This window comes from Alosa pseudoharengus, unplaced genomic scaffold, assembly GCF_046254945.1.
Source record: "Alosa pseudoharengus isolate Yale_2024_CS ecotype anadromous, Long Island Sound unplaced genomic scaffold, YU_APseudo_1.1 YU_APseudo_1.1_scf_6, whole genome shotgun sequence".
Lineage (NCBI taxonomy): Eukaryota > Metazoa > Chordata > Actinopteri > Clupeiformes > Clupeidae > Alosa > Alosa pseudoharengus.
The window spans coordinates 32323678-32348290 of NW_027468848.1; the positions used below are offsets into that span (position 1 = coordinate 32323678).

The 24613-nt window shown below is 43.2% G+C and overlaps 1 protein-coding gene across 2 annotated transcripts; it reads left to right on the forward strand.

Moving 5' to 3' along the window:
• On the forward strand, nucleotides 1-24318 carry fam189a2 (family with sequence similarity 189 member A2). 2 transcript variants are annotated; one of them, XM_076269505.1, is made up of 11 exons: nucleotides 1-606; nucleotides 4257-4313; nucleotides 6245-6355; nucleotides 11631-11750; nucleotides 14086-14193; nucleotides 14806-14939; nucleotides 16317-16452; nucleotides 16775-16847; nucleotides 18427-18558; nucleotides 20376-20680; nucleotides 22792-24318. In XM_076269505.1, exons 1-11 carry the CDS (start codon nucleotides 307-309, stop codon nucleotides 23128-23130), a joined length of 1815 nt encoding a protein of 604 aa, XP_076125620.1. In that variant the 5' UTR covers nucleotides 1-306; the 3' UTR covers nucleotides 23131-24318. The 2 variants fall into 2 exon arrangements, with proteins under 2 accessions (XP_076125620.1, XP_076125621.1); XM_076269506.1 differs by having other exon boundaries at nucleotides 1-193.
• The last annotated feature ends 295 nt before the right edge of the window (nucleotides 24319-24613 follow it).

The window sequence follows — 24613 nt, forward strand, 5'->3', positions numbered from 1 at the left end:
CGAAAACAAACGGGTTGTGTGGCCTATTCCCACGCGACCCCCACCCTCCGCCTTCTCTGTCCCTCTGCCAAACAATTTGAAACGCAATCCGAGCACCCGGTCACAGAGAGGAGTTATTTTAAAACTTAAAACTCAGCTACCTCCGAAGGAAGGATCATGTAGAAACAGCGCACGGACTGACCAGAGGGAGGAAGTAAGCCTTGTTCTGCTACACACAGCTACAGATAGTAAAATGAGCGAACGAGTTCTATTGATGATCCTCCCTTGTTTAAGGTCTATTGTTCTGTTGCCAGTCGCGCGTCTCCAATGTCGTTGCCAGTAGTCCTACCAGGATCGTGTTGTCGTGTTAGCAGGGTCTCGCTTGCCCCTCCGCTGGGGGATCCATCGTACAGAAGTCGCAGCCGCTGCATTCCCACCCCTGGATCTCGTATGCCTGGATCTCAGTCGCGGCTCATTCCGGCGCTGCTACCCGGCCGCCCGTTGCTCTCACTGGGATTGCTGCAGTTGGCTCTCGGCTGCTCCATGGTGGCGCTCTCCTTTGGGGCTCTTTCCCTCAGCAACTCGCCTCCTGTTCGGAATTCCTGCCCGTTCTGGGCAGGCTCATCAGTGCGTAAGATTTTAATAAGTGAACAGCACAAGTTACTGTTTGGACGCATGGAGAACTCATAGGCTATTGTATAATTACTGGAGTTCTAGCCTACAATCATCGATTTTTAAATGTAAACATTAGAGTAGGCCTACATTGTAGGCTAGCCCACATTTATGAAATCATAACTAATTTGTGGTGTTCTGGCAAAGATGACGACCTCCAATGAGAGTCCTCCAATTTCAGTAGCCTGTGTAAATTAAACTGTAGCCTAACTATATGAGGTTACAGTCACTTGGCAACCCAACTTTTCGCGACATATCAACAGGTAGGGTACAGTTACATTTACAGAGCTGAGCGCCGAGGAGCAGAAGGGTTGTAAAGCTAGTTTGCTCAGGTCCCGTCAATGGCATTGCAGCTGCTGCTACTCAGCAACGATACGAGGAATTGGAACGTATCAATTTCTCAATTGCTTACATCAGGTGAAAAATATCAACTTAGCCCTGCTCCATGTCTTACACTTTTTCCACTTGCAGGTTTTAGCTGGAGACAACTGTTTTTGTTTGTGTTGACAGTTCAGCATGCATCAGACAGAAGCTGGTTAATATAAGAATTTATTTTACTTTAGGAGAGCTATAAGCTTAGATTGTTGGTAGGGATATTCTTTAGCCTGATCCTCTATTATTTAAAGTGAAAAGATTACAAGAACAGGTTGCAATATTGGCACTACTACATTTCAGTTACTGCTACCTGAAAGTATGGATTAAATTGTGAAAATTAAAGTGGTTCTTAACCTGGCTCTGCTCCCCACCCCATCTTCCATCTGTGACTGTTCTATCCTCACCAGTGACTAGAATAGCTGACAGCATCTGATGCTAATCAAGGGCATTCATTACACTGACTGCAATTAGTTCCTGGATAAATGGATAGATATAGATGATGGGTGGAGCAGCTCAGTCGTATGGTCGATTGGAAAGTAGAAACTACTGAGTAGGCTTTTTGGCTTTAATTTAAAATAATAAGTCCCAAACCAGTCAAACTAAATTCCAACAGTTGGAACACATTTGACATTGCATGGACAAGGAAGAAAGAAACACTCAAGCAGGAAATACAATCATTAAACTTAGATCAGAATCACGTTGATCAGAATCAGCTCTGGATTGACCTTGTTAGAATTTAGACAAAATCTCTTTGATGACTAGCCTACATAGTAGTAAAACACAGTAAGACATAGTTTGGGTATTCTGAATTATTGTCTGTGTGTGTGTGTAAAACGTACTATACTTGTTTTAGTCTAAATTACTGACAAATGTCAGGCATTACAGTGTAATTTAGTTATATCTATCTTTAATTATATATTAACAATTAGCACCAAGTACATAGGCCACCCAAGGAGATATATGAACCTGATCTAAAATCTTACTGGTAGCCTGCTATAAATTGTTTACCCAAATTACAGTTTTTTTCCAATTGCTTACACGCTTTTTGCATAATAAGCCTCATTGTGTCAAAACTCACAAGCCACATAAGAGAGCACTTGGAGATAAACAACTCACATCTGTGTCAAAATGAAACTCTGCAATCGACACCTAACAATTCTTTTTCAAAATGTCATTCTTGCAACAAAATGATACACACATTCACCATTTGAATTACTCTTTCAAGTCAACTACAACACACTGATGTGCTTTATGTAAAACATTGCAATCTTTACTATCTGTATTGGAATTTTCTCAGAGAGTCTTATGTGAAACTCCAAAATAGAAATGCTCCAATAATCATTTTACAGTTGTTGTTCTAACAATTTATTTATTTATCCTTTATTTTAGCAGGTGAGTCCCATTGAGATCTTACATCTCTTTTTCAAGGGAGACCTGGGCCTGCAAAATCAAAAATACACTATTGCAAGTTTTACTAGACTATTTTTGAACAATGTGTCTAATGTAAGGGACAGGGACAGTGTGTGCTTTGCCGTAAGTGTGTTGCAGAATCGCAAAAAAAGTGCAAAGCAGAATATGAATATTGGTGGTTTAAGATATGGTTACACTGTGTTTAAGGTATGGTTACAAGAAGTTTAGGTTTTGAGCCTTTGGTCTAAGCATTCATTTTTAGTGTGTAAGCAATTGGCAAATATTGTAAAACTTCTATGAAATTAGGCCTGGAATTTGTCTTTAAACTAGATGCTAAGAATGTGTAAGGTATTTCATAGTAGTTATAATCTTCAAGAACACACCATATCAACTTTGCATAGGCTAACTATTTGATTTACCAGCAACAGCAGACTGCAAAGTAAAGGGTTACCAAACTACCCCCCCCTGCCCAGTATAATGAAAACAATAGACAACAATGCTATTATTATTATTAAGAATGGATGCATTATACAGCATTCTGAAAAATGCCAGCTATGGCTCCTATGTAGACATAGCCTGTCTGTATACAATATAAAATATACACAATGTTCTCACTATGTCTATTGAACAAGTAGTGTGAATGCTGTCTGTGCAGCTAAATCCATGCTCATAAACACAATGAATTCCAGTCTGCACCAGGACACTGTGAAGACAGCAGAAACCAAATGGTGACAATTTAATGGTGCGTAAAAGGTGATTAAGGCCGGTTAGCCACAACACATGGAGAACTCACTGACCTCTGCGTAGACACGCACACACACACACACACACACACACACATTACTGTCATACACATTACTCTTATACACACACACACACACACACACACACACACACACACACACACACACACACATACACATTATGCGCACACATATTCACATTACACACACACACACGTCCGCCCACTGCCCTCTCCTACTGTCGACACACTTGTCTGCATCCCTTCCCCTCCAGTGACCTCAGGATGTCAGGGCTGAAAGCCTATCCACAATCGCCTGTGCCTGCAGCAATATGTGGTGTCCTTAGGGCACTGCTTCGATAGGCCTCTAGTGGGAACTCTGTTATTAGATGAGACCAGCCGTGGTGTTTGGACCATAAACAAAGTTACTCTCAGATTAGGGGAAGGCATGTTACACTCGGGGTCTCCTGAACTGATAGTACAAACACACGCTGAAATGTGTGAATAGGTTGGAGAGTGGCATGTGTGTATGTTTTGTTTTCATTGTTCGAAGTCTCAAAGAAGGGAAGGAGAGGTGTGGAGAATAGAGGAGGACTGGGGCAGGAAACAGTGTGATTCAGAGAAAGGAAAATAGATGTTTTTTTTTTCCAAGAGGAAATGCTGGGCTTCCAGCCACACAGAAAGTTCACCCAGAAAGTAAACATGGTTTGTTTTTATTGAACAGTGAGTGAATGTGTTTTTCTGTGTTTGTGTGTGAGCACATTTTGGTGTGTGTGTGTGTGTGTGTGTGTGAGAGAGAGAAATGATGGTGTGTGTGTGAAAGAGAACATTTTGGTATGTGTGTGTGTGTGTGAGAGAGAAAGAGAGACAAATTATGGTGTATGTGAGAGAGAGAGAGAACATTTTGGTATGTGTGTGTGTGTGTGTGTGAGAGAGAGAGGGAGAGAGAGAGAGAGAGAGAGAAATGATGGTGTGTGTGTGAGAGAACATTTTGGTATGTGTGTGTGTGAGAGAGAACAAAATAATGTGTGTGTGTGTGTGTGTGTTTATCTCACTGAGCTATTTCTGTTGTGTGCAGGTCATCCTCTCAGGGATCATAGGCCTCACAACATGGAGACGACCGATGCTCCTATTGGTAAGCGGCTCTTGCAAACCTGACTGTTGACGGCGTGAGAGGCTCAGATGAATTATTTCTGACACATCTAAATGCATTGAGTTTTGAGCTCCACCCTTAAATGGAGGGTTGGTGAAAAAAACGGACTCACTTACCTATCTACAAAAGAAGAAAAAAATCCACATTTGTTTGCTATCACTTTTTTTGTAGCCAGCCAAAAGCTGGAGTTCAGCATGAAGTCAGAATCTATTGAAGTGTTGCCAACAGTACATGCAGTAAATCTGGAGTCAGTACTATCTAAATGTTTAAATAGTACTGACTGAATGCCTGAAGTACTATCTAAAATCAGCCACTGTAGCATTTTATAAAGCACACAGAGGCTTTGAATCAAACTTACTTATTGGGTAACATCAAACATGTGTCCATGATTTATACTAAATAATATGATTTATAAAACAGATGACCATAGATTGACTCTCAGTGTGTGTGTGTGTAATGAAATCAATTCAATCTATGGATTTAATGGAAGTGAGATATGGACCCTAAGTGCAGCATATGGCATCCCCTGCCAGTTGATAGGCAGAAGAGGACAGAATCAATGTGTGGTGTAATATGTGCCTCGAAGGGCCATGGAACCAAAGTGATTCAGATCTCCCACCCCCTTCCCTTCTAGAGTGTCACCAACAGAGAGATAGAGAGGGGGGGGGGGGGGAGTGTCAGCCTTCCTAGGAGTAAGGTGCCAGAAATGTCAGGGACCCTGATACTGCAGTAACATTGCCTTTGGCCTTGACTGCAGCGGCATTTCTGGGCTTGCCCGAAAACAATATCTGCTGGGGCTCATATGATAACGGTCACATGACTATAGTCCTGGTGGAAAGTGGAATAGATTGTTAGCAGAATTTGCAGCTGCAAAAGAAAATCAGAATCAGAGATTCACAGAGATTTATTTGTCACATACACAGTTATAACAGTATACAATTAGTAGTGAAATGTAAACCTAGTTAACTCCATTAATGTGCAAAATGGAAAAAAATAGAAGATGGTATAACAATAGTAGTTAATGATGAGTAAGATAATTAGATAGATTACAAAAAAATATATATAAATCATGTTCACTTCAAATACTTATACCACTGACAACAGTAGTCCGGCCAGGATATTGTCTTTTAAAAAGTGAAGTTGCAGCCCTCAACTGATGTTGATGTTGTGTTTTGTCATGTCATGTTGTGTTTTGGCCTGATGCGCCACCCTCTACCTATCTACTAATCACAAAGTCAGTCGTGTTTCGGCATCCGGGTTGGCAACCTCGAGTCAGGGGGGATGGGGGAGGGGATACACCGCTCTACAGTATTTTGAAAGTGATTGCAGTACCAGTTTTGGCCACAATCTTACATATGGTTCCTTTAATGTCGGTGTCAACAAAACTTTGTTGAACTACATACAAAAATGGAAATATAGAAAGAACATAAGAGGAACTTACAGATAGGCCAAACCGTATCATTGGATAAGTGGCATGCCTGACTTCTGGCCTATGTTTAAATGGGTATAAAATCTGTTACCTTTATACATCCTTTCCTCTGACCTATGACATTCTCAGAGTAGACAGAAGTCACCATTGTTTTTATGGGTAGTCTATACAAGACAGTCCTGAACTAACACTGTGTTCATTAATAAATTAATTCATTATGGTTTGTATATTATAGTATTTGTTTATTTTCATTAAGCTATTGATCATTGATATTGCATGGACATTATTTCTTATTTGAATATATGAAAGTAAGTTTTCTGTAAAATTACACAATATTCTAATGTTTTGAGATGCACCTGTACTCTATATGGGCACACCCAACAACAGCAACCTCACATTTCTTCTATACATTTCTTCTATACGTTTCTTCTATACGTTTTCTTCTATACATTTCTGTTCTCTCGTCTCCCTCTGTGTCCTTCAGATGAACCTGTTTGTCCTACTGTCGGTGGTCTGTGTCCTACTCAACCTGGCCGGCTTCATCCTATGCTGTCAGGGAGCACAGCTGGTTTCCACCATGACAAACTGCCAGCTGGTAAGAGAGACAGACACACACACACACACCCACACAGAATGGCCTCTGCTCACCATATGAAACCACCGCTGTTGCCATCATGCACACTGCCACATCAGACACAGTCAGTAGATGTTGGTGTGGGTAGCAGCCCATTCAATCTTAAGGGGAGGTTGTCTATAAATGTCCGCGAGTGATGTTTATAACGTTGGCCTTGGCTGTTAATTCACACATTGAAATGGGGATGGCTTTCTAGTTTGATTGTACCACTAGAAAGGCAGTGGTGTGTATGCAAGTGTGTGTGAGTTGGGTGTTTTTCACTTCCCTTCCAGTGTATTTCAAGACCATTTCAAACTCAAACTCTCATACGAATCAATAGGTCTGGTCTCCATGAGTCCAGTCTCAAGAGTAGCGAAAGGACAGCAGCAACAACAAAAACAGCAACAACAACAACAACAACAAATCTGTTTTGTATGTTAGCCACAGCAGCCAGACACAGCTCTTAGTGCTTCTCATCCTCAGGGGAGTGAGGTTTATGGAATCCCACCTACCAAGGCAATTCGGTGAGTTTAGCAATCCCCAGTAATCCCCCTGGAGAGAGCCGGTGGTGGACAGCGTGTCAGAAGGGTTATGGTAATGGTGTGTTTTGGAGGGACAGCTGGACAGCTCACTTCACTGAGCATCTCCCTGCCTCTCAGGGAGGTAGGAGCCCAGGGTCACATTCAGCTTGTACACATAGACACACACACACACACACACACACACACACACACATGCACACCCACACACACACACATAACCTCATAGAAATACACACATACTCTCTTAAAATATGCAAACACACACACGCACAAGCATGCAAGCACACATACAGCATAAAATCACATGTGTCTCTTTTGTACACACACACACACGCACACACACACACAAACACACACACGCACACACATACAGCACTTAAAAGCGCTTATACACACACACAAACATACACACACACACATACACCCACACACACACACACACACACACACACACACACACACACACACACACACGCCCCATCTCTGGCTGCTGTGGAGCTCAGCTGTCAGTAGAGAGCATCAGCAGCAGGGGCTGTTTCTAATAATACCCCCTCCTTGTCCTCCCTGTCTCCTCTGGACGGTGTTCCTGCTCCCTCTCCTTCTGCATCTCGCACATTGATGAAACACCACTGTGTGTCTGGTGTGTGTGTGTGTGTGTGTGTGTGTGTGTGTGTGTGTGTCATTTTCTGTACCCTGCAAACAAAAGAACCACAGCTGGGTTCTTACATCTGTCTCACTTTCTTTCTTTCTTTCTTTCTTTCTCTCTGACATACACACATTCTTTCTATCTCTCTGACACACACACACACACACACACACACACACACACACACACAATTATTCCAAAACAGAACACACTGGCATGTCACTGAGATTGAATTGGTTTGCTGATTCTGTGTGAAAGTGTGTTGTTAGAATCCCATGACTCACGCTTTATTATTCCCTCATGATTGCGAGCTGTTAGCGCTGCTAGCTGTGAGTCTGCCAGCTCACGACATACAGGGTTTCACCACGTCACGGCAGCTGGCACACAGTTGACTAAGCAGTCCATCCTCACTCAAGGGCTTGGATTACACAGTAGCCTACCAATGTAGGAGTCTGTGATAACCTGGCCATGGTCCCTGGGTCCCAGGATAGAGCCTTTATGATATTAGCATTGCAACAGGGAATAGAAAAGTATTTGACCCCCAGTTTACTCTGTTAGGCGTGTGGTCAGGATGTGGTTGAGCTCAACTACCTTGGTATGTTTGCGTGATAAAGTGCTTCCTTGCTCTTTCATTTGTTATGTTCAATGGGATGGAAGTTGGAACATTTTAGCAGCTGCTAACGCTCCATCTAGACTAACAGAATGACATATCCCCTCTCCTTTAGACATAAATATGGTAATCATCATGTCCTTTCATGTGGAAATTAGCTATTAGATAAAAGTTGTCATGATTCAGCAATTACATTAATTTTGCTAAATTAGCGGCAATTATTCCTGAAAGACAGAGGGGTGGGATCATAAAGATGGATGAGCCCCAGAGGACAGATCCTCTGACGGATAAGCGGGCCTCTCTGTCAGGAGTGGGGTGAGCTGTGTAGAGCCTCCATTTCACTCTTTCCCTGTGGATGGCAGGGTGCAGTGAGCTGACAGTTTCTCTGTGTGGAGCGCCGAGCGAGCGTGGGTGCCTGATTAGAGGCTTGCGCTGCAATGCCCGTATTTAATTGTTGGTCCGTTAGCTTGATTGCCGCATTCACTGTCTGAGATCTAGAGCTCTGTAAGCCTATATTTTTCCTCTCAATGGGGTCTCATTGTTCTGAACATCTTAGCTGTACACTTACTTGTACTTATACTTGTAGACTGAGACTCAGAATTTGATACTGGTCTGTTTTGTCCAGACATGAATGAACAGCCCAGTATTACACATTAGCATTTACTATTTTCTTATTAGATAGTAGCACTATGTTTGATAGTTAATATATAAGCAATATCAGTTTGTTACATCTTACACTGAAAATGACAACTGGATGTAACAAATGGGAAGATAATTTTGAATTTGCACCATGGATAAACTTTGGACTGGATACTCTAAAGGCCTGGGCTATTACAATCCTCACAGTCATGGATTTAAATTTGGATTTAAAGTTGTCAAGCCTCCAGACACAACAAACCTCTGAAGAATGCAAACTCAAGCATACTTACAGCATCTTTAGCTGTGGCTAATGATAAGCTGCTTGAGTATCTTAAACAAAAAAGAAGATATGATTGAGTGTTCAGCCAGGGCCTTTCCTTATCCCATAGCCAGACAGGCTTTAAAGGTGATTAGATCTCTCAGGGGGTACAGTCGACCGACTAACCCCTCGAAGGAGTGCACTCGGGTGCACAAGATGTTCTCCCTGATTGATTTCCTCCTGCTTATCCACCATGGAGAGACACATTTATCATCGTCAGTATCTTTTTGTCAAGTTCCACCGAGGCAGGATGTATCTGAGAATCTCCCGATGTTTCGGTCTTGTCCTGGGTGACGTTATTAGCTTTGCGATGCATCAGGGCAGATAGCGGTAATTAAGGGCAATTCATCACGGGGTGGCAGACAGAGACCTCGCCGTAGCGTCCACTCTGCAGGTAATGGAGGGTGACCTGATACAGCGATTCCTGACGTAGGCGGCTCCATTTCCTGCTAGAGCTAGATGCTGGAACGCAGAGAGGGGAGGTCACTGCAGTTTTATGGAACAGCCTACTCCAAGCCAGGGGTAGTCTGTCCATCTCTCTCTTTCTCTCTACCTCCCTCTCTCTTTTTTACTAGCACACAAACACACACACACAGACACTCTAACCCTTCCTCTAACCCATATTTTTCTCTCTCTCTTGTCCAGTCTCCTCTCTCTCTCTCTCTCTCTCTCTCTCTCTCTCTCTCCCTCTCTCTCTCTCTCTCCACTGAGAGAGTAATGGAGCCTCATGGTCAGGCCATCTGTTCTCAAGTCTGGCGATGCTCTCCCCAATACGAGGCCTAGAAAACTGGAGTTGTCTCAAGGTTAAATCTTCTCACTCCTCCTTGTATGGTCTCTCAGTTACAGAGGGGAAATGTGAAAATAGTGGAGCACTGTGAATATACATACAACATGCTTAAGAGCAGAAGACATGTTCTGATGAAACAAAACTGGTGTACACCTGGCCCCCATTCTTGGACAGATGGTCAGTAACAGGGCTTGTGTAATCACACTGTGTTTGTGTGTGCGTGCAACGTGCGTGGCTGCATGCGTGCGTGTGTGCGTGCATGTGTCTTTGTGTGCTTGGACATGTTTGTTTGTTTGTGTGTGTGTGTGTGTGTGTGTGTGCATGTAGGTGAGTATATGTGTTTCTGTATGTGTGATTTGTTCGTTGCTGCAGTGTCCTGCTTGTCTCACCTTGATCACACTGGCTCGTTATGCTGAGCTCATCTGGGACCTCCTGCAGCCTGGGTTTGTATTCACAGTGGTCACGCGAGCGTCTGTTCCTTCCATCCATCCAGCAGAGGTTCAGGGGCTTTGTTGGCCTGGAAGGGTTGGGGTGGGAGTGTGTGTGTGTGTGTGTGTGTGTGTGTGTGTGTTGGGGGGGGGGGGTGCGAAAGGTTAGCTGGGCAATCTTCAGACCCCAGGAGACAGTCAGATATTTTTAAAGCAGCCTTTTTTTGGACACGCATCCACCAGCATAAAAGCTCCAAACAATTTACACCCTGAGTAGGGGGTGGAGGAACCTCCGAGTCACTGCTCAGTCTATCTGCTAATGAGGTTGTGGGTACCGAAATGGGGACGCTAATCATTTCCCATCAACAGCAAGGGTGCATAATGGGACTTTCACTGTGTGCTGTCTGTGCTCTGTTGGAACTTTGTAGGATGGTCTGTTCTTCACAGGGATTATTTTTGGTCATATATGGCCTGGTATATAAATGGATAGGTCACTTTTAGATTGTGGTACAATGTATGAGAGTATGCTGAGAGCTACAGTATGTCTTGGCTAATTATGACTGCCACTTGCACTAGTGCAGCGGGGAGACCAAAAGCAGTTTTCGTGGAATAGCTCGCCACACATGTATACACACACACACACACACACACACACACACACACACACACACACACACACACACACACACACACACACACACACACACACACGGGCACACTATAGTAAAAATCAAGACATACCACAAAGCAGTGTGTAATGTTGGAATGGTAGAAGTGTGCCTGTACAATACAATTACAGATGTGCATTTGGGCGTCACCAAAGAACTTTGTCCGCTAGTGCAGACTTGTCTTAGTGAGGTAGTGCACACACGTTTGTGACATGAGTGTGATGAGTATGGCTTTAGAACACACAGTATTTTGTACAGAATGTGTACAATGTATATAAGATTTTAGTTTCAACAATCAGCAACCAAAGGGAGAGCATGTAAGACTTGCAGTTTACAAGAAGTTGCAGGAGTAGTGGATAAAAATAAGTTGAGACGCAGGGTTTTTTTTTCCTCAGCGGCTGCAGCACTGTATATAGGTTATGCAGTTCATCTAGTTGGAGATACTGTAGAAAGAAAAGAAAACAAATATGCGTGTGGTTTTGGAATATTGTAGCAGTCTCTGTTTTAGATACAGAGGAAAATTAAATAGTAGGAGACATATGTTATCAATGTGTTGTGTATCACATTTATGTATAACATTAATAACAAGCATTCATGTATTGTGTTTTCTGCCAACAGAGTGAGCTTGGTGACATCTGCAACTGTTGTGCTGAAACTCCGATTACAAAGTGCGAGGAGGAGAAAATGCTGAAAATTTACCCGGGCTACTCATGCAACACGATGCGGGTGCTTCTTAAGGTGAATGTGTGTATGTGTCAGAGTGAGAGAGGATGGGACAGCAGCGTGTTCTCTAATATGATCATTTTACCAGAGAGTCAGAGCAGTGTGTTGAACACAGTGTTGGGCAAGTTACTTCAAAATCGTAATGTACTATGCATTACTTATTACTGTCATTTCAAAGTAATTTGTTACATTATAATATTACTGTCTCTGAATTGTAAGGCATTACACTACTATTGCATTACTTTTAAGTTACTTTCACCAAAATATATAGAAATATGGATTTGCCATTCTAAATGCAGTTTATTATGCTCAATGCAGCTTGCTCTTCCAATGGAGGGAGATGTGGTATAGCATAATGACTGAGCTAGGCTTAAGGCAACAGTAGAATGCAATAGGCACAGTGCTCATAATGCAATACAAGGAACAATCATAGTCAGACTTTTGTTAAAAACCGACAAAAGGTCAAAGTCTGGTAAATTGTGATAGAAATACTGTAACTTTAAGGCCTAGGCCTACTCATTAAAATCAATAGAGAGCCTACTATATTGTAAATCAAAGCTTAAAGGAACCGTATGTAAGATTGTGGCCAAAACGGGTACTACAAACACTTTCAAATTACTGTAGAGCGGTGTATCCCCTTCCCCTCCCCTCTGACTGGCAGAGTTGGCAACCGGATGACGAAACACTACTGACTTTGTGATTAGTAGATAGGTGGAGGGTGGCGCATTAGGCCAAAACACAACATGACAACATCAACATCAGTTGAGGGCTGCAACTTCACTTTTTAAATGACAATATCCTGGCCAGACTACTGTTGTCAGTGATATAAGTATTTGAAATGAACAAGATTTCTTAATGTCTAGTGACATATCAGGGCAATTTTATGATTAATTGAAATACATTTTTTACATACGGTTCCTTTAATAAAGACATGTCAAGATGGTGGCCTGCTGGCCATTTCGGTGCCCTAAGTGAGTGGCTTTGAGTGAGTGACATTTAAATGATAACTCAAACACCTAAAGTAAAATAAAAGGCCTATTATTTACAGACCATTACTGTGTATTTTTAAACATTTATTTCTGAAGAAATGCTGTTTTACTTATAAATGGTGCACTGTCACTTTAAGAGCATTGATCTTTACGTTGTCATAATGCCCTTTTGCCAGCTCTTGTTTACAAGCCTTATTTGTTTGAGTTACATTGATAGCACAATATTAACAATAATATGCACAATGTTAAGTTGTTTTAAGCAACCTTCATTGCTTTGGAAATGGAAGTATGCAATGACATGTTGCTTCACATTTCGTTTTGCGAATACAAGTGAATTATGAGCCTGGTATCCACCTAGCTATCTGAATGGAATGCGTTTCAGTCGACTCAGCATATCATGTGCTTCATGTAGCCTAAATGCTTGGAAAACGAATGATTGAAGACCCACCAATTCTAGTACTACGTGGTGATTGAGAGAACCCAAAAGGTATCAAACTTGCATGTAACATCGTGTTAGTGCATTTTGACATTGTAAACGTTATTGATGAAGAGTGAAAGCTGCATTAAAGCTACTATTCATTGGTTACATTTGGGTGCCCCCTCTGTCCTTTGGTGCCCAACGCAAAGTGCGTGATGCGCGTGATGGGAGCGGTGGCACTGCCAGGCTACACAATCCTTTTCTGCATTTCTATCGCTTTTCTCTTCAATTCAAGTTCATAGCACAAAGCTGACATGCACAACAGCATATTTTGTGTTTTATCAAGAATCAAAAAGATTAGCGAGGCACTATTTAGATGTTTCATTAATTTACTTGTGCTATTTCGCGAGCTGAGAGATCTTTCGGTTTCGCACACAAAGTGCACGAACTATTATGTTCTTCATAGCCTTGTCTCTGACAAGCTGAAAATAATGAGCGTACGCTTATGTCCATCCCGCAAATAGAGTCCGCCTGCGAGTCTGCTGCAGCCACAGTCATATTCAACCAGTATCAGGAGAAAACGTTCTACTATTTTGCGCGGATTTTTTCTCCTCTGTTGTTCTCGCGTGGTGTTTGCGAATATGTATCAAAACAAAACAAGCGCTTAATTTTGGGTTAAACTACATTGTAACGCGCGTTACTGAAGTTTGTACCGAGTAAATATTACCCAATTTTTTTTTTTGTAATGCCTTACATTACCGCGTTACCGCAAACAGCAATATATTACAGTAATTACATTACTTTTGTAACGCATTACTCCCAACACTGGTTGAACATGTATTCAGTATGTCCTGTATTTTATGGTTAGCATGTTCTTATTTGATATTATTTGATATTTCTCTGTCCTCTAAGCACAGCTCTCTTTTCCTCTGCTGCGTTCTAGAAAGTTCTCTTTGCGCTGTGTGCCTTGAATGCTGTGACCACGGCAGTGTGCCTGGTAGCTGCGGCACTTCGATACCTCCAGATCTTCAGTGCCAGGCGGCCCTGCATGGTAAGGCCCACCAATCACACTTCACCTTGCCGGTCATGTGATTTCACAGCTCATGTACTGGATTCTCAGCAGCTTGACAGGGCTGCTGGCAACTGCATTCTCACCTTCCCCTGTCATGTTGTCTAGTTCTGTCTTATCTAAGAATATCAGTGAAAGCTCTCCCGGATTGCAAAGTAAAGCAACATCCGTTGAGAAATATCTTCACTTTCCAGTCACATCTTATTTCAACATGTCAAAGCAACAAGAAAACAACGTCAATACTCCGAAGTTATCGACATAAAGTAGAGAACGCTAGATATTCAAATTGCATTAAACTGAATTACTCAAACTTAGGATCTCACACATTCTTCATAACAGTACATATAAGTACAGTACATACAAGAAGAACAAAATGTGTAAATTATTTGTAAACATCAGTTAGATTATTTACTTATAGAAGATGCTGTAGATCAGAAGAATGTCTAAAAATGTAGCCCTATCTTCATTCCAGCAGTGTGGGTAATCTGCATAAAACTGAATTCATGGCTCCCTGCATGGCCTCAACCATAGTGAATGAGTGCAGATCCTCTCCAAGTGTCATGAGCCGGCTCTCACTGTCCTTCTGCTCCCCAGGAGGAACCGCGGGCAGCTGTGGAGGATGCCGAAGAGCCAGCCCGGCCACCCGACCCAGACGAGTTTGTGCCTCCAGCGCCACCCCCGTCCTATTTCTCCACCTTCTACTCCTACACCCCGCGGCTGGCTCGCAGGTTACTCAATTTTCTCATTATGTCTTTTTGTCAGTATTTTACTGTTCCACCTACCTCCCCAGGGACTAGGCTATGGGAGGAAATTACCAATATTTCCTGCAACCTGACACAATGCATCTTTCCTAGTTTTGTACAAGGTTAATGTCTTTTGTAGCCTGGGAATACCCATATGAACTTTCACCAAATTTGCTCTGCAGGTCTGGCCAAGAGGCCATTGAAGCCCATTTCCAATCCCCCTTAAACACGGGCACGCAAATAGGCTGCAATCGCTAATCTAGCATGGACGTTTATTTCTTTGGAATTGAGTAAACTACTGGATTTAAAACCTTCATTTACAAAATTGCTACACTTTTGAAACGATTTGGTAAGAGTTTAATGTACCAATTTAGGTTTAATTTCACTGGTAGTTACGCCCCTGCTGGAAGTCATAAGTAAATTAACTTTTTCCAGACGCACTCCCAATTGTACAATTGTAATGGTCTGGGTGATATAAAATTTTTTGCACCTGTATATGAAACAAAACACTAGGAGTTAAATAGTGTTTAAAATATGTTATTGTTTAGCATTGTTATGTGCAGCATCCTGTTGGACAACAGAGGTGTAATCTGCACTGTGTAGGCCTATATCGTGCAGCTCAGCCCTGCACTTGCCCGGTCCTGGACTCAAACCTGCAACTCAAAGCTCTCTGGAGTCGAGCGTGCTAGCACTTGAGCTAAAACCCTGGGGTGTTAGCTCTCTCACTGGCACATCTTTTAAGGCGTTGGGAAGGGGGTTTATCTAACATACCGTACATACGGCACAGCTATGTACCAGCTGGCTATCCTTACAGAGGCATAATGCTGAAATTTCCCATTAGTTGTCTCTTATTAGGCTGCGTCTAGATTTCTAGGCTAGTCTCGTATATCTGCTGTCATGAAATCTCACTGAACAGATGTCTCAGTTGGATTCAGTTACTGTTATGTATGATACAAATAGAGTTAGCTGGCTTTAAACTTTGAGTTTTATCCACATTCACCCCGTCAGTCGTCAGGAGGACATAGCGTCCTCTCTCACCCTGCCTGGACTTGAGGGCGTCTCAGACTTCCCGCTGCCTTGCTGACGTGCATGCGAATGGCAGATGTGTGTAGCGGAGAGCTATTTGGCAGGACAATAAGGAAACTCCTGCTGGGGCTCTGGTGTGATGTGCGATGCCTATTTCCTAACGTCTATTGGCCGGACCCCAGCTGGATCGAGAGAGGAAGGAGCTATGTTGCTTGGCAGAGAGCTTTTGATTTTTATGCTGTTGATGGTTTGATGACACGTGTTGTGGGGTAATGATGCTTACAAAATGTGTGTGTGTGTGTGTATGTCTGTGTGTATGTGTGTGTTTATCAACAGAATGTTTGGTGACAGTGTGATCCCCCTGCCTCATATATATGGCGCACGGATCAAAGGGGTGGAGGTCTTCTGTCCTCTGGACCCTCCTCCTCCATATGAGGCAGTTCCTGGAGTATCCAACCCCTCCACCGCCCAGGTATTGCACATCCTTGCATAACATAACCACAAAAACAGAAGTAATGGAACAAATTTTTTTTACAAATTTACAAGTTATTTTGTCATATCTGTCAAATTCAGGTTCATGGCGACAGATAGAAGTCAACTATTTTGATAGGTTAGTTATTTATACGGTTGAGTAAACTTAGATGCAGTTTAAAGTGAGATAATCTTTACATGACCTTCTGTGCTTTTCTCAGAGGGCCCACAGATTAGCAGTGTCACACAGTTTATTTTGGCCAGGCCTTTTGCTCTTCGACTTGCCCTTAAAAACCAGCCTCTCTATTATCTACTGCTCCCAGGAGACAGAGATCCAGATGACAGATCTGACCGATGGAGTGAGGGACCACTCAGAGGCGGCGGCGTCCATCACTGGTGAGGAAAATTCACAGCAAGGTCAACTGAAGTTTGTCCATGTGCAAGGAAGCACTTTCATTTGTCAAGCCGCAAAATTGACTGTCTATGGCTCAACACCCATGCGTTCTGAAGTTCTCAAAATGGTGGAAAAATGGTCATGTTCAGGAAGTCAAGGCCAAGACTGATAGTGTGGTTTTGTTTTTAGGAAGATGTTGGCTTCTGTCCCATACTACATGACATAGAACCGCAATGTATTGATGTTGTGATTTTAACCATATAATCTTAAGACTCAAAAGCAGTGTCCCCCACCTCCACAGAGTTATTTTCGAGGTGCTGTTGCGGACGAGCCAGCACTATACTTACATGACTGAGTCATAACCTTACTGTGGCGACAGAGAGTGTCCATCTCCAATTATGTCATCTGCATATAAAAAGCACATGCATTTTGCTTGTAGGTCGGTCACAGCCCTTGTCCCTCTGCCAGAATGTCTCCTCAGAGTCCTTTTCAGAACACATTAGTCAATGCGTTTGAGTCTACCAAGCTGTACGAAAATGAAAACATTCTGAACTTGCTGAACTATTATCAGTCCCATCTCTCCCTTTCTGTCTTTCTTTCTTTCTTTCTCTCTCTCTTTCTTTCTCTCTCACTCTTTCTCTCATGCAATGCAGTTCTTCCAGAGGTTAGGCTCTCCCTTGTTCCCAGTTGGACCACAGTTTGATATTGGCCCTTACCAAACTATGTTTGCTTGAGCATGATAAATGACCCCCTACTGATGAGCGGACCCAGAGACAGGGAAGAGTGAGTGCATCTGCAGGGGAAATGTTCTCCTACTGTGAGCCATACTTGGAGGAGCTCTCAGATTGATGGAGACTGGAGAGTTGGCCCTTTTGTACCGTCCGCTCTCCTGTCCTTCAGCCAGCATGTGGTCGTTTCGGCCATGGTGGACAAAGACTGACACCACGAGGCCAGTGTCTATTCACAACCTGGGCTCCTAGACAAATTCATGATGGGGTCCATTCAATTTGTGAATTTGTGATTGGATCAATTAGATCTCATCAAAAAGCCTAGCCTAGAAATCTAGACGCACCCTAGTGGCAGCAAATTACATTTGCTGCCAGGTCTAGTCTAGCAACTCTCCGGTTGCAACGGTTTGGCTTGAATTCCCTGCTACTTGAAAACAAATAAGATGGATGTTGATGTTGGCGAACAGTGTGACACGAGTTAAGCTTTTATTAAGTTGGCAAAAGTTTGAACTAGCCAAATAGCTCCGCTGGTGGGAAACGCATGGGACTCATAGCGCTGTCCTATTGCGTGCAGAGGCGAATTTGAAAGACAACCGATTATCCCGCCCCTCGGACTGAGCACTGCGAACGGTGATAGGCCAGACCCTACATTTTAATGTTGGTCTGGCTCGTCAGGCAACAAATAGCCAGTTCCAGCTGAAAATTCTAAAGCACGTAGGCTTACAGACAGACATGTGATCTAGAGTCCTATGGTCCAACCTCTGATCTTTTTTTCTGTTGTTATTTTTAAAGCAATCACCTGTGACACAGCAGATGTGACCTTTGACCTCTAAGTGGTCTTGTTTTGATTCAGACAGCTGCCTGCAAACGGTGACTTCCTCAGTGGCGGCGGCCCCAGCAGCGCCGGCGACCCAGACCAGTAGGAGATCCCACAAGCTCCGCAGGTCCAACAGTGACCCGGTGCTTTTGGACCTGGCCGCTAAAGGTAGGTTATGTCTTCGCATTCACTTGCCTTAATGGTCTTGTTAAAAGACTTCTAGAGATTCTTTGGGGAGGAAATGGCTAAGATGTCTAATACTGATATCAGGTCCTCTTACCAGTGTAATCAGTGTCCTCAAGATTGTCTGATCCAGCATAACAACTGTGTGTCATGATATACTGCATTTAAGCAAGTAAAGCAACGACACAAACACAGTGCTTAACCATTTTGATGAGTCATAATTCGGCCTTATGTTTCCTTGTTGTGCCTGGGGGGCAACGCCACATGAATAAATAGAGTTTACATAAGCCCCTAAGGTTTTTTATCATGACTTGCATACACTTGCATCAGGCTCCCATTAACATCACGCTCCTGTGATAACAACTAAAGAAAAAAGACAAATACATGACCTTTAATATTTATGAAGTTAAAAAGGATTTACAGGAGATTTTTTTTTTTAAAATCGGGCTCAACTGTAATGTAATAACAGTTTAATGAGTGGCTAGCTGACAGTCCTGCTTTCTAGCTTCAGCGTTCGATGACAGGGCCAGAGGCTGGGTGTGAAGCTTTGGCTCGGTGGGCCTTTTCTCATCGTAAATCTGCAGTCAGTCCATCTGTCAGTGGACACATGAGGAGCCCTTTATATATAGCCCTCTTTCCTCTCACTTACAGACTAGTGATACCTGCAGTTCGACTTAGAGGCAGTTTCTCGGCGGTCAAGGCGGAGGCTTTGCCTCATCTGAACAACACGTGCCAAGCTTCAAATGTTTTCCAAAATAAATAGACACGTACAGGCAGGCTGTGTAACTTCATGAAATCGATTCAGACAGGTTTGACTATGTGGTCTTGCTCGAGGGCTCTCCCACAGTATATTTAATTTAGATATGCATCTCGCTCTTCAGTGTTTTGGAATGTCTAGTTGAAAAGCGTACATGTATCATATTCAGCCCCTGTGGCTGTTGAGTAATGTTGCAGTGCATCATGGATATAGCTATGATCCAGGAGGCTCCTGCTTACCATGCTGCTATTCATGGGTATACTACAGTTCAGTGACAACCCCCCACCACACACACACACACACACACACACACACACACACACACACACACACACACACACACACACACACACACACACACACACACACACACACACACACACACACACACACACACACACACACAAACACACACAACCCAACAGCAACAGCAAAGCCTGTGTCAGAGAGCTGTTTCAATAAACACAATGAAAATCAGACTAAGACAAAAAAGAGCAAAACAAGCAAATTTGGAAAAGTGACATTTATTGCTATAGGCATGTGATAAACAGTGCCACAAAGCATGGTGATGCTGTGAAATAGTGGGCAGTAGAGAGAAGGTGGATGTAGATTTTGGCAGTTGTTAGCAAGTGTGTGCTAAATAGTTTCAAAGTGAGTAGCTGTATGTCACTGACTATAGATTGCCCTGTTCAGAAGATCATGCAGGATGTTGTAAATGGGTCAGCTGTGTGTTAGCCGATATGTCAGGCTGGTAGGTAGACTACTGTGTCCTGCAGTAATTAATAGATCACTTGATCTTTCAGATTTTACTGTCCTGGTTGTCCTAGGTTGTCCTACTCTCTCTCTCTGCTTATATCCGATTGCCTCCTCATCTCTCTATCCTCTCTCCCTTACTCTCTCCCTTCATTTTCAACACCCTCTCCCTGTCCATCCACCCTTCCTTTCTTGGTCTTCTCTCGTCATCACTGGAAATCGTATCATGGCATTTCCTGTCTTTGTTTCGATGTCTAATCCCCCCACTCTCCCTCTCCGTTGCCCTCCTCAGTGTTAAGCTGCGAGGCGGCCACCCAGACGGACACAGGGACGGCCTCTGAGCAGGCGGCCTCGGGCGCGGCCAGGGTAACGCTGCGGCGGGGCCGGGGTCCTCGGCGGCCGCGGCCCACCTCCATGGTGGACTACCAGAGCTACCGCGACACCAAGCTGCTGGTGGCGCGCTTCCTGGAGCACTCGTCCTCGTGGAGCAGGCTGGAGCCCGAGGTGCAGGAGCTGGTCAACAGCATCAAGAGCATGCTGCGCTCTGACGAAGAGCACATGGAGGAGGCGGTCCGCTGCGCCAGCTTCATAGACCAGGTCAGTCGCAGTCCAGCCAAGGGACATGAACCTCTTATATATACATAAAGTGGCCAGAAACACTGACAGGAATTTTAGCTTCATAGACCAGGTCAGTCACTGTTGGACCAAAAGAGCCTTATACTGTATATAGACAGGTCTGGGTAAATGATAGGGACAACCTTCCAGGAATCGTAAGCGATTTTCACTGTTCAAATGAAGCTACATTCTGTCAACATTAGGCCCTACTTTTTTTTTTTCTTAGACTCCAAACCAAAGCAAAAAAAAAGTCACTGCCACAGAATTCTAGCCTGATGTAGTCATACTCAATTCTAGTCAGAATATAAGTCTAATACTGCTCCATTGGGACATAATTATGGGGCGTGTTTCAACCGATACAGGGGGGGAATGCCTCTGCACTCAATTGGATAAACCTAACCAATCAGAGCAACGAAATAGCTAACCGTGAGGTGTAGGAAGAAAAAACACGAACCATCCTTCTTCTTCACAAATGCCTTAACATTGTTTTCTGGTCTTTTGTAAAAGTTAGTGCCATCAATAACGCCTAGCCTACCACACTCATTAGCAAAATCTAAGAGATACGTAGTAGGGTAGGCTATTAGGAAAAAAGCCTATATCCCCTCCGTTTTTAAAAATAATTCTGTTGAACACTGATATGCTACAAACATGTTAAACAGCTGGGAAAGGCTGTCGCAAATCCCTCGAACAGGTGGTCAATCAGAGATTTCAAACGAACGAGGGAACATGTCGCAACAGCACTGTTTTCCCTTGATGAAAGTGAAACCACAAGTTTTCCCACATCTCAATTTTGGCCAAAGTTTTCAGAAATAATCGTTTTCAGTGATAAAACCTTATTAAATAATATGCATTTTCCATATGGGGTCTTAAAAGCCATGTAGCCTATCCTTCTAGCCACAGTGTTTTTGTTTCAAACATAAGACTAATCTAAGCGTGCTCAGATGACGTGATAGACCAGGCGCTGTTGCTCACCTGTCCATCATCGTAAAGCCCGATTTGATTGGTCCGCCTGATCTAGGGCGAGCATACTTGCTCCACAATGGAGCAATGCCAGACCGAACTTCCCAACCTCAGCGGGACTAAGTTCGGAATGGCACCCAGGCTAACAGAATTCTTTCTTCCTCAAAACTCTAAATTAAGTTACAGCTCTGACATTCTCTGAATATTCTGCCAAAAGTGGCCAGAAAAACAATTACGGGAATTTCAGCTTCACAGAACAGGTCAGATGCAGTCGGCTCAAATGACAGGAGCTTCTTTCATTCATACATACAGTCCTTATGTATGTGTATTAGCTACATTGTGTATTAACCACATGACAGTGTTTTATGGCAATAAAAAGACGAAACCATGTATTGACTGCACCCGTGTATTGACAGCAGTTCCAAATAGCTCCAGCCTCAGTCCACTCCTTGTGAAGTTCCCCAAGTTTTTGAATCGACTTTGCTTGACAATTCTCTCAAGGCTGCTGTCATCCTTACCCTCCTTGTGGAGAGTGTCAATAAGTCCCTTCTGGACAAGTATCAAGTCTGCAGTCTTTCCCATGATTGTGGTTGTGTTTACTGAAGCACACTTTAAAGGCTCAGGAAACGGACATTTCTGTATTATAACCTCTTTATTCTAATATTTGAGATAATAAGATTATAATAATATGACCTGTAAGCCATAATCATCAACATTACAACAAAAAATGGCTTAAAATATTTCACTTTATGTCTAAATGAAAGATCCACTTTTTGTTATTTAAATTACGGGGGGAAAATGAGTTGCACCTTTTCACCCACACATAAATTTAAACAGCAGTCAGTTAAATACACACTTATTTTAAACCACTATACCAACAAACAGGTTGAATCCTCTGTGAATTGACAACTAAGTGTGAAGTGTAACTACTATAAAGGTTTCATACTGGAACGTATGGTATGCTGTGCGCTCCTAGTGATACAGTGATGTAACAATTTGCGGAATTTGTGGAATTTTGAGTTTTTTGTGACCTTTATGGCACCAGTTAAATTAGCACTGTAGTGTGGTTTATACACACACGTCAAGTGTTTACGGATTCTGATGACCCTGTCATTCCTCTCTCTGCGCTCCAGGTCATCACCGGGTCAGAAGCCACGACCTCGCAGCCTGCCCCGTCACTCCAGCCAGCTGCCCTGGAGGTGGCCCCTGCGCCGGAGCCCTTGGCCCAGACGCTCCCGCGCAGGAAGCGGCCAGGCCAGCTGCACCTGCGCAGCTGCGGGGACCTGAGCACCTTCACCTGGGCCGAGCTGCAGCTGGGGGTGGGCACGGGGTGCAGGGGGGTCACCGGGGAGCGCCGGCCCGGGTCTCGCGCCGCCAGCTCGCGACTGGGCTCCCGGGCAGGCAGCTCCCGACTCGGGGAGCACGACAGGCCGCACAGCCTGATTGGGGTGTTCCGGGAAACCGTGCTGTGAGTGGCGCTACCACCTGAAACCCACCAGAACCCAATCCAATCCAACCCAAAGGCCACTCACCCCCATGGCCTGTCTTGACCTTTCACCCCATGCCTCTCTCTCGTTGCCCCACGGCAACAACAGACAGTTTTGTACTTAAAAGACTCATACCTGAGGGAGCACATGTCTCCTTGGACAAGATTAAGTTTTTGAAGTTATTTTTTTTTTTTGAAGTTTGATTTGTTTTTGTTATCTCTGCCAAGGAGGTTATGTTTTTGGTGTTGTTTGTTTCTTTGTCTGTCTGGCTGTCAGCAGGATTATGGAAAAAACTACTGGCCTGATTTTCATGGAAGCCTTCCACTGGAAGGAAGTAGCATGGGCCAAGGAAGAACCTTTTAAATTACAGGGCAGGCACATCATTTAGTTTTCACTTTCATTAACATTATGAGGAAGGCCATATGGCATTGGCTGATGTGAGCACTCTTTGCCTGCCCCTCTAGTTTGACTCTGTGTTAAGTAACAGTGTTCAGTTTAACTCACTTCCCTTATGTGATTTAGAAGTAGAATGAGAAGGACGTCAGAAAATGTTTGAGCAATTCATCTTCCTCTTACCTAAATTAAGACAGAAATACAGGCATGTAATCCCAGATAACAAATGGCCACACCGTTATCTCCACTGAGCTGTGATGTTCGTTGACCAAGTCAGTGCCTTTTCACTACTGTTTCTGTAGACTGCCCGTGATATGTGCTGCCTTGTACACCTACTGTAAGTGCATTGTTGTACACCTACTGTAAGTGCATTGTGTCATGTATGAATGATTTGTTTTTAAACATCAAGAAGTGTCAAGAAAGTAAGTGTAGCAGAAGAATGGTAGACGTGCTGTGAAGTATTGTCTAGCATTGCAATTAGTTTATGTTTGTTTATACAGTATCACTTATGGTGTAACAACAAAAAGTGTTTTAGCATTGATTACACACTGAAATTGCAATGTCCCATCTCCTTTAGTGTTTCAGGCCACTACTGGTTGAATACTCAGATAACTATACAGATGTAATACAATAATTCAGAGGCTTGATGAGGAAAATAATTCTGTGGCAGAACGGGACTTTGTTCAGCTTTGCTTTGGATATTTCCAGACTAAGAAAAGTAGGGCCAAGTGCTGACAATCAAACAGGAGTTAATAAATTGTACAGTTGAAAAAGTGGTAAGTTGCTTCATGTGTCTGTACATGTTTTCTTTTAGTGCTTTAGAGTGAAAGCTGTCAAAAGGTTCTCCCACAGCCTGAGGTATTAGTGTCAGGGATATATAACTCATCAGTTGGGTTGTACAGACATATTTGACTTTTAAAGATTATTAAACACATAAAACATGTTTGCAAATAATATTGAATATTATTATCACATGCAAATATCAGTCATCATGGGGTTAACACAATAAATCCAGCAGGCAGGTCTCTGTAAGTCATTTACTGTTGTAAATACTGTTACAAACATTCCAGCTATG

Bases quoted from the DNA above. Each gene is read 5' to 3' on its own strand.
- fam189a2 (XM_076269505.1), top strand. From the start codon at position 307: ATGTCGTTGCCAGTAGTCCTACCAGGATCGTGTTGTCGTGTTAGCAGG. The intron at 16,848-18,426 runs GTGAGGAAAATT...GTTTTGATTCAG, and splicing joins GGCGGCGGCGTCCATCACTG to ACAGCTGCCTGCAAACGGTG. The intron at 20,681-22,791 runs GTCAGTCGCAGT...TCTGCGCTCCAG, and splicing joins GCGCCAGCTTCATAGACCAG to GTCATCACCGGGTCAGAAGC.